Source organism: Microcaecilia unicolor, chromosome 3 (genome assembly GCF_901765095.1).
Source record: "Microcaecilia unicolor chromosome 3, aMicUni1.1, whole genome shotgun sequence".
NCBI lineage: Eukaryota > Metazoa > Chordata > Amphibia > Gymnophiona > Siphonopidae > Microcaecilia > Microcaecilia unicolor.
The window spans coordinates 211,518,255-211,528,268 of NC_044033.1; the positions used below are offsets into that span (position 1 = coordinate 211,518,255).

The following is a 10,014-nucleotide window of genomic DNA, read 5'->3' on the forward strand; positions in this document are numbered from 1 at the left end:
TTGTATCCCACATTTTCCCACCATATGGCAGGTTCAATGTGGCTTACATATTGCTAAAAAGGCGGTTACAAAATTTAGATTTGTAGAAGTCTAGTACATAATACAGAAGTACAATAAACGCTTAGGTTGATATGTTAGCATATTGTGAGAGAGGTTAATATTATTGTTTTCTATTTCTGAACTTTTCGTGATGTATGGTGGTGTGGGATTAGGCAGATCCAGGGGGGAAAGATTTCTTGAAAAGATGTGGGGTTTTTTTCAGGTTTTTTTCTGAATTGTAGGTAATTTTCTGTGAGTTTCAGGTCTTTGAGTAGTGAGTTCCAAAGTTGTGTGCCTATAAACGAGAGGCTGGCAGCATGTGAAGATTTGTATTTTATACCTTTGAATAGAGACCGTAAGACTGCATTTACGACCCATCTTTAGATATGATCAGTTATCGTAAATGGCCGCACCTAATTGTAGGCAGTTGGGTGTGTAAATTATAATATTCTGTAACCAGTGCATGTAAGTGCTAGACCTTCTGTGACCCCCCCCCCCCCCCCCCATGCCCCTCCCAAGTCCACACTCCCCTTGCAGTTAACATGCGATGCATTTTGTGTGTTTAACATTTAGGTCTCGTGTGTGTTCATTGTTGAAATCTTGAAAACCCTACTGGGTTCTGGCCCTTGAAGACTGTGGTTGTCCACCCCTGTGCTAGACACTATAATACAATAGGCTGGTGGTTCCCAAATGTGGTCCTGGAGGCACCGCAGCCAGTCAGGTTTTCTGGATAGCCACAATGATTTATTCATAAGAGCAATTTGCATGCAACGAAGGCAGTGCATAAAAATCTCTCTCATGAATATTCATTGCGGATGTCCTGAAAACCTGACTGGCTGTGGTGCCTCCAGGACCAGGTTTGGGAACCACTGCAATAGGCTCTCACCATGCAGCATCGGGGCACCTAAAATAGGTCCCCACTTATAGAACTGCCTCCTTAGTTCATAGAGTGAATCTGTGCCCCAGAAGAGCTTAACCGTCTGGTTGAGCATCTTAGATACAAGGGGGCTGATATTCAGTTCAACGCTGAGCTTGGATCTTCAATGCCGGGCTGGTTCAGGTGACTAGCATTGAATATCCGGTTTATTTTTTGCTGGTTTCAACTTGTTTATAAACAAATGTACTCCGGATCAGAAACTCATTCTTGCTTGAACTTGGCGGTTCTCGAGGTGTGGATGTGGTGTCGTCCACCCCCCCCCCCCCCCGTCCCCCCCGAGATTTTATTTGTTCCTCCTGAAGAAGGATGGCGAAATGCAGTTCCACATTGGGGAACAATTGATACCTTTGGCGGCTTTCATACCGTTTGGAGTTCCACCATGTGACCAGATAACCACAGCGTTTTTAAGAGCTTATGCTGGCTTGCTATGGAGAAACAACTGAGTCCAGCTGTCTTGTGTGGAATTTACGTGAAATACCCAACGGCTCAGAACTACTTTTAGATGATTCTGATAGACATTGAATGCCCTTTGTTTTGGATACATCGATGGAGCTAAGGCTTTTTCCTTAACTGATCCATAAGCTCAAAGTTTGCGCAGTGTAATAGTGGACTCGTTTTTATAAGATTTTGTTTTTGTTTAATATCTATAGCACTGGATCATGTGGTTTATGTGGGTTGTGTGGAATGAACAAATGGTATCAGTGGGTTTAGTATCATATTATTTATATACTTTATATTCAATTCAATCATTTTCATATTGTATGAGCTTGTGATCTGGATTACACTTGTTTATAAATATGTACGTAATATTTACTCCGGTTTATTTTATCTTATCCCCTGTATTTAGATTAATATATAAATTGGTTTCATCTTAACCGGCCAAACGCCGGCCGGTTAAGTTCAAATAGGCCAAAGGTAGGCCTTCTATTGAGGCAGCCAGATTTGGCTGCCAAACTTAGCTGGCGATGCACTGAAAATTGGCAGATAGCCGGTTAAGTTCCATTTGAAGTGCCAGGATGGTTTTGAATGAGGGGGGGGGGGGGGGGAGTTTAAGTGACCTGCTGAGTCAGGGAGCCAGGGACTGTAACTGAAGAAAGCAGCTTCAATTTGGGATCCTGGATCTACAGGTCTTAGGGATATGTTTTTGGCAAATTCAGGCCTGACTTTGATATTTGGGTTCGCTGTGTTTTTGCTATAACTGTGCTGGGTATGCTTTTGTGATTTACATTGTGTGTTCGAAAAGGCCCACTGGTGCAGACTCGAGGCGGAGGCCGACTTCCAGCTAGTACAGGAAGTGGTTCGCGTGGTGAGGTCATTGAGGGCCACTTTTCGGCTGACGAAGGCACGGCCACCGTGTGAGTATGAGAGGAACGCTCAGTCCTTCTGCATTGCTCTTATTCTCTGATGATGTGACATGTTAGGGGGACACTTGGCTCCAAAATTTGCAAAATAAGAAAAATAAAGAGGCTTTAAGTATATTAGGAAGAGAAAGGAGACCAAGGAATAAGAGGGAAAAGGCATGCCAAAGAATCAAAATCCAGGTATTTTGCTCTAATGCCTGCTATAAAGAAAAGGTATTGAAACCTGGCTGTTGTACTGTCACCCAATATTCAATCGGTGGCGGTCCAGGGATTTTAAAAATGCTGACCTATGCCTGCTACGTTAGCCTCGGATATACAGCGCCAGGCAATGTGCAACCACGAACCCTGCATAACCAGGGCTAATGTACCCACTGCTAGCTGAAGGAGCTTATGTGGGTCCTGGCCAATATTTAGCTGGTCACGCATGAGTTATACAGGCCCCGGCTGAATATCGACTGTGATCCATGTAACTATTTAAAAGTAGCTTTCCAGGAGCTCGCCGAACCCCCTCTCACCCCCATCCCGCCCCTCCATCCATTCCACCTCCCCCCAGACCATGACAGTTGGAACTCCCAATCCCCCCCCCCCCCTCCGGTCTAGATAGGCTCTCCTGGGTCTACCTCAGTTCCCTGGTGGTTCAGTTGGGCAGGAGTGAAGCCCACTTGCTCCTGCCCCTTGCAGCTGTGACCTCTCATGATCTGAGCATGTGCGAAGAGTGCAGACATCGGCACCTGGAAAGAAGGCTGCTGACTTCTTCCTGCTCAGGCAGTTCAGGCAGCGGATCTTGTCCTCTGTTGGGGGTTGGGCATCCCTGTCAGCCATTACGGAGGATGCCTGAGCCAAAAGTGTTTGTTGGGGGGGGGGGGGGGTGGAGCAGGCCCCCGAGGCCCCCTGTGGCGATGCTACTGCTCCTAATACAGCTGAAATATATGCATTTTTTAAAACTGTGCACCTGCTGTTAGCCGAGCTAAAAGGGGGCAGTTTTCATAAGGCTGATTTAGAGGTGCCAAGGTATCCAGGCTGGAGCTTTTGGGACAGTCCTGGATTTCTGACCACCCCATTCTGGTGCATTAAGGGCCTTGTAGCACTGATTTTGAGGGACAGGATCAGGCACTACAAAATCCCACACTACTTTGGGATGTAAGTTCAATAGAAATAAAACAAAATAAAACATGGAAAAGAAAATAAGGTGATACCTTTTTTATTGGACATAATACATTTCTTGATTAGCTTTCGAAGGTTGCCCTTCTTTGTCAGATCGGAAATAAGCAAATGTTGGTAGATGACAGTACATATAAGTGAAACATCAAAGCATTTCAGTGACAGTCTAACAGGATGGGGGTAGGAAGGTGAGAGTCAGGGAGATATGCATGGAGACAGGAGGGTGTCAAAGCAGTACAATTTTATGGTTTACTAGTAAAAAAGGCCCGTTTCTGACACAAATGAAACGGGCGCTAGCAAGGTTTTCCTCGGAGTGTGTATGTTTGGGAGAGTGTAGGTGAGAGTGTCTGTTTGAGAGTCAGAGTGAAAGTGTGATTGTGTGAGAGAGAGCGTGAGTCTGGGTGTGAGTGTGTTTGTGAGAGAGTGTGTGTGTGAGAATGAGAGTGTGTGCGAGAATGAGAGTGTGTGCAAGTGTGTATGTGAGACACAGTGTGAGTGAGAGTGTGTGTGTGTGGGCGAGAGAGAGAGTGTGTGTGAGACACAGATTCTCTGTTTGAGTGAGTGTATGAGACCAAGCGAGTGTGTGAGTGACTGTGTGGCACATAGAGAGTGAATGTGATACAGTGTGAGACAGAGTGTGTGAGAGTGAGAGTCAGAAAGACATTGTATATGAGAGAGAGAGAGTGTGAGCCGTGCCCTCCCAATCCATGGCCATCTGTCCCCTGCCCCCTCCATTCATCCTTTTCCAGCAATTCCCCTCTGTCCCTGAGCCCTGCCCTTCCAATCCATGGCCATCCATGTTTGTCTGTCACCTGCCCCCTCCATTCATCCCTATCCTGCATTTCCCCTCTCTGCCTGAGGCCTGCTCTGCAATCCATATCCATCCATGCCCATCTGTCCCCTCCATTCATCCCTATCCAGCAATTCCCCTCTCCCTGAGTCCTGCCCTTCCAATCCATGCCCATCCATGCTCATCTGTCACCTGGCCCCTCCATTTTTCCCTATCCAGCATTTCCCCTCTCTGCCTGAGGCCTGCTGTGCAATCCATATCCATCCATGCCCATCTGTCCCCTCCATTCATCCCTATCCAGCAATTCCCCTCTCCCTGAGTCCTGCCCCTTCCAATCCATGCCCATCCATGCTCCTCTGTCACCTGGCCCCTCCATTTTTCCCTATCCAGCATTTTCCCTCTCTGCCTGAGGCCTGCTCTGCAATCCATATCCATCCATGCCCATCTGTCCCCTCCATTCATCCCTATCCAGCAATTCCCCTCTCCCTGAGTCCTGCCCTTCCAATCCATGCCCATCCATGCTCATCTGTCACCTGGCCCCTCCATTTTTCCCTATCCAGCATTTCCCCTCTCTGCCTGAGGCCTGCTCTGCAATCCATATCCATCCATGCCCATCTGTCCCCTCCATTCATCCCTATCCAGCAATTCCCCTCTCCCTGAGTCCTGCCCTTCCAATCCATGCCCATCCATGCTCCTCTGTCACCTGGTCCCTCCTTTTTTCCCTATCCAGCATTTCCCCTCTCTGCCTGAGGCCTGCTCTGCAATCCATATCCATCCATGCCCATCTGTCCCCTCCATTCATCCCTATCCAGCAATTCCCCTCTCCCTGAGTCCTGCCCTTGCAATCCATGGCCATCCATGCTCCTCTGTCACCTGTCCCCTCCATTTTTCCCTATCCAGCAATTTCCCTCTCTCCCTGAGTCCTGCCCTCCCAATCCATGCCCATCCATGCTCCTCTGTCCCCTGCCGCCTCCATTCATCCTTTTCCAGCAAGTCCCCTCTCGTCCTTCCATGTTCCCCCCCCCCCCTCGCATCCATGCTACGCTCTCTCCCATGTCCCAGCCTGGCCCGCCCTCTTCTCCCCCCCCCCTTCGCATCCTTGCCTCGCATCCATGCCCCCCCCCTTCGCATCCATGCCCCCCCCCTTCGCATCCATGCATCCTTTTTTTTTTTTTTTATTCTTTTTAGCTTTACCTCCGTGGCGGTTCGTGCAGCGAAGCGTCAGGGAAGGAGGCGGCGCTCCCGACGTCTAGCTTTCCCTTCGCTGTGTTCCGCCTTGTTTTGAAGGCGGAACACAGCGAAGGGAAGGGTAGACGTCGGGAGCGCCGCCTCCTTCCCTGACGTTTCGCTTCCGGATTTGTTTGTTTTGTCGCGAGGGCGGGGCAGAGACGGCAGGCTGAACCCTTCAGCCTCAGCCTGGGAGTGACGTCAGATGGCTTCAAGGCTTCAGGCTTCAAGGCTTCAGGCTTCCGGCTTCAAGTTTCCGACTTCACAGAACTCAGGCTTCCGGCTTCAAGTTTCCGGCTTCACAGAACGTGGCTTCAGAACGTTGAGGGTGCGTTTTATTATATTAGATATTGTAAGTTCAAAACTAGGACTAGCCAAAAAGTATCCAACCTGGAACTGCGTAACTTGGTCATCTCAGCTGATTTATCCCTGTAAAGTCCTTTGACCTTTGTCCTCTCCAGTGACCGTCTTAGAAATCGAAGAATTAACCCCCATAAATCTATTGTTCCAGTATTCTGTGCGTATTGCTCTCCACACCCAGTGATGTCATGTGTTCTCTGCTAAACACCATGTGGTGTTTTCTTTTGCCATTACTTAAAGCTGGAAGTTGGGGGTTCTGATTTTGGTTGTTTTCTCTCATCCCCCAGTGTTTGTGGCCTGTTCTGATGAGAGCGCTCTGAGGGTGCTGCAGGAGTATCAGGAACCCCTGCTGACTCTTTCACTCTCGGAGTCCCTGGAGCTTTTCCAAGACATGACAGAGGCAGTTGCTCTCACAGGGTGTGCAGTGGGTGAGGTGAACGCACACACTCATGTCTTCCTCAGTCTGCAGGTCAGTGTGAGACAGGGCTGTGTTTAGGACTTGTTTGGTTGTTGTATCCCTACCTCTTTGTCTCCATGGGCATCAGGATGTCTCCCCCAGTCTGTCTCTTTATATGTCTCTGCTTCTGTCAGCTCATCTCTCCCTCGCTCTCTCTCTCACTTTTTATTTCTGACTAGTGGAACCATGCCCGTTTCCTCAACAATGAAACGGGCCCTAGGAAGGCTGTCATGTACGTTTTTTTTTTCTCTCTCCCCTGCCCACCCCTCCATGTCCAGCAATTCTTCCTTCCACTCCATGTTCAGTGATTCTCCTCTTCCCTGCCCTCCCATCCGTGTCCCGCGATTTTCTCCTCTACTGTCCTCCCATCCATGCCCATCAATTTTCTTCTGCCCTCCCCTCCCCTCGGTGTCCCGCATGGCGCTGGCTTCCGTTCCGTTCGTAACATCCCTCCTGACGTCAGCTCGCCTCCAGTGCTCCCTTCCCTCTCACTGTTCCCCCCCTGACGTCATTACGTCTTGACGCGAGGGCGGGACAGTGAGGGGGAATGGAACGCTGGAGGCTGGCTGGCGTCAGGAGATGTTACGAACCCAGGCAGCCAGACATGGAACATTGGAGGTGCAAATTATTATATAGGATGGTGGTCATCTTGCCATGGAGGTCTTACCAGTGGCACACACTGCCATCTGATTGGGTGGTGCTCTCTGGAACCAATCAGACTCTGGTGTGTGTGCAGGTGAGATAATTGGCATCTATTTTTCCAAACATGGCTGCTCCCAGGGGGTGGGTGTAGGGTAGAAGTGTGGAGTGTAAATGACTTATTTTGGCCAGGTGTGGTGTGATTGGCCGGATTTTGATGCCCCCATGTCACTGTGCTGTTTGATAGGGGCTGGTGGACCCACAGCAGGAGCTCCCTAGGCTGCAGTCCCAGCGGCAAAAGGTAGAGCGCCAGCTGGCCGAGGTTACAGTACTGATGCAGAAGGAAGGCTACAGTGAGAAGACCTCATCAACGGTGCAGGTGGAGCATGAAAAGAGAGTAAGCAGGGGGAAGCATTGGTAGTATATGGAAAGGGGATGCTTCTGTTTGCAGATAAGAGGGATTCCCTGTCAGTCTGACTGCTTTGTAACTGTCTCTTGTGTGCACACTCTGTATCTCATAGACATAGGTATAGTTTACCTGCCTACTTGAGGGAGTGGGGTGGGGGCAAAGGGTAAGGAAGGCATGTTGGCAAAGGGGGAGGGGGACCAGTTCAGCATTAGCACCTGCAACATTTTATTTTATTTTTTTTGGGGGGGGGGAGAATAATTGGGGTGTATTGACCCTGATACCTGCCCCAAACTGCATTTATACTTCTTGATGTTCACTGCCACCCCCCTCTGTCATTATTCATGCCAACAGATAACTTCCTTCTTAATCTTCTTCTTTTTATCAACATGGGCTACTGTTAAGATGTGTTATTTTACTGTTAGCCCCAGTTATTAGTAACTAGGACTCGCTGCATAAAATGGGACCTATGCTAAAATAGCACATTAGTGGTAAAAATAACACATTTTAACAGTAGCCCACATTGATAACTTTTCCCCTTAGTGTGAAGAGTTTCAGTCTCTGGTAACCAGAGCTGATATTGTGATGTCATAATGTCTCATTCCATCTATGCCTAAGAACCAACCTCATCAGTGATGTCACAATGGCTTGATTGCCCACTTCTGATATTGTGATGTTATAATGCCTTATTTCACCGATGCCTATGAGCCAACCTCATCAGTGATGTCACAATGGCTTGATGGCTCACTTCTGATATTGTGATGTCATAATGCCTTATTTCACCGATGCCTGAGCCAACCTCATTAGTGATGTCACAATGGCTTGATTGCTCTATACTTGGCTCACTTCTGATATTGATAATAATGCCTTATTTCACCATTGCCTGCCTCTTCAATGATGTCACAATGGCTTGATTGCGCTATACTTGGCTCACTTTTATTACATACAGTAGTGATTTTGATTTCTAGAGACATTTCTTTTTATTTAATTAAGGGGGGAAGTTATCAACATGGGCCACCGCAAAGATTTGTTATTCTACTGTTAATCCCAGTCTCATTACATAAAATAGGACCTGTGCTAAAATACCCCATCTTAACCGTAGCTCACTTTAATAACTACACTCCTTAATCTCAAATCATTTTATTTTTCTTTCTTCTGCCCCCTTTATTTCCCCGTAAGATTTCAGCGCTGCGGGCAGAGTTGACAAGACTGGATCGTGCGGTGCAGGATTTCGCTCTGATTGTGGCCACTGCAGCAGAGAAGACATAAGACATGGGATGGACATGCAGAAGAGATACAACCACTTCTTCGGCCACTGTTTGTGGGACGGAGCTCTGAGTGGATCAGAGGCGGCTCCAGACTAGGACAATAACCAAGAGAGAGGGGGAACAGCAGTGTCGTAAGCTAGAATGTGAGACACTTATCATATTCTGGAAACCAGTTTCATATTTGAATTTATCTCTTCAGACAGAAGATTGAAGGGAACATGAAAGAAGGATTAGTGGAAACACAGCCTGTGGGAGCAGACAGAATCCTCCAGATTCATGTAGTCTCTCTGGTGTCTTCCTTCCAGCAGTATCACAAAATAAATGATCTCCAGCTTTACCACTTGCTCCTGTACTGCTGAGGATCTGCTGTGCCCCTCCAACGTTCTCTTTTGCTCTCCTAATGCCACTTTCGACCCTCCCCTGCCGTCGCCGACCCTCCCCCGTCACCGCCGGCGCCAGGTACCTTTGGTGGTGAGGGTCCCCAGCCCCGCTAGCTGAAGTCTTCTTCAGTGCCGGTCTCCGGCGCCTTTGCTGATCTGTTTCTGTCAGTCCTGACTCCTGACGTCCTGCATGCTCTTCCTGCATGGGGCTACATACAGGATGTGCACGCAGGGAGTCAGGACTGACAGAAACAGATCAGCAAAGGTGTCTGAGACCGACACTGAAGACTTCAGCTGGCGGGGTTGAGGACCCCCGCCAGCAAAGGTACCTGGCGGCGGCGGGATCGAAAGTGGTGGCGGTGGGAGGGGGGATCAAAATTGGCAAGGGAGGGTTGGCGGCAGGGGGGGAGGTTGAAAGTAGAGGGGGCCAGGGCTAAATCTGTGGGGGCCCATGTCCCTGTGGCCCCACCTAGCTACACCCCTGCTCCACAGATGGCTTTTCCTTTATTTACTCCTGGGGGAATTGTATGCAATTGTGCAGTGCAGAATTCTGCTTAGTGTCGATATTGGGTTTCTCTCCCCCTCCCCTGCAGAGATCATGCAGCAGGAGGGAGGAGGCAGTGAACCACTGTACATCAGATCACCTCCTCCTCTGCAGGCTCAGACCAGACTATTTATGTGAACTGAAAGTATATTTGCAGCGTGCCTTTGGAGTGCATTAAACTGTACTTAAAAGCAGTGTAGGGGCTTCCCGAACTGTACATTTGGTCTGCAGAGGTTATCATTCTGAATAAAGACAAAGAAACCTTTTTTTGCTTGTGTTTTTCTAAAGAAGAGCTGTGACACAATGAAAATAGTAAAAAAAAAAAATGTTTTATTAACAAGAACTTGACACAAAAGGGGAAAAAATGCATCTTTTTGTGGAAGTGACACCATGGTCGGCGCAGGGTAGGAGGGAGGCTGCGTTTGAGTTTGGGGATTTGCTGTGG

The 10,014-nt window shown here is 48.5% G+C and overlaps 1 protein-coding gene across 4 annotated transcripts in view; it reads left to right on the forward strand.

The window, feature by feature from the left end:
• Positions 1 to 9,131, forward strand: part of VARS2 (valyl-tRNA synthetase 2, mitochondrial) — a 47,312-nt gene extending 38,181 nt beyond the window's left edge. For 3 of the 4 annotated variants that reach the window (XM_030197388.1, XM_030197387.1, XM_030197389.1), the window contains exons 27-30: positions 2,220 to 2,331; positions 6,163 to 6,344; positions 7,219 to 7,368; positions 8,557 to 9,131. In XM_030197388.1, the coding sequence (XP_030053248.1) occupies positions 2,220 to 2,331; positions 6,163 to 6,344; positions 7,219 to 7,368; positions 8,557 to 8,646 (534 nt within the window). In that variant the 3' untranslated portion in view covers positions 8,647 to 9,131. Of the gene's footprint in view, positions 1 to 2,219; positions 2,332 to 6,162; positions 6,345 to 7,218; positions 7,369 to 8,556 lie in introns of those variants that run through there. The other variant, XM_030197390.1, reaches the window with a different exon arrangement.
• The last annotated feature ends 883 nt before the right edge of the window (positions 9,132 to 10,014 follow it).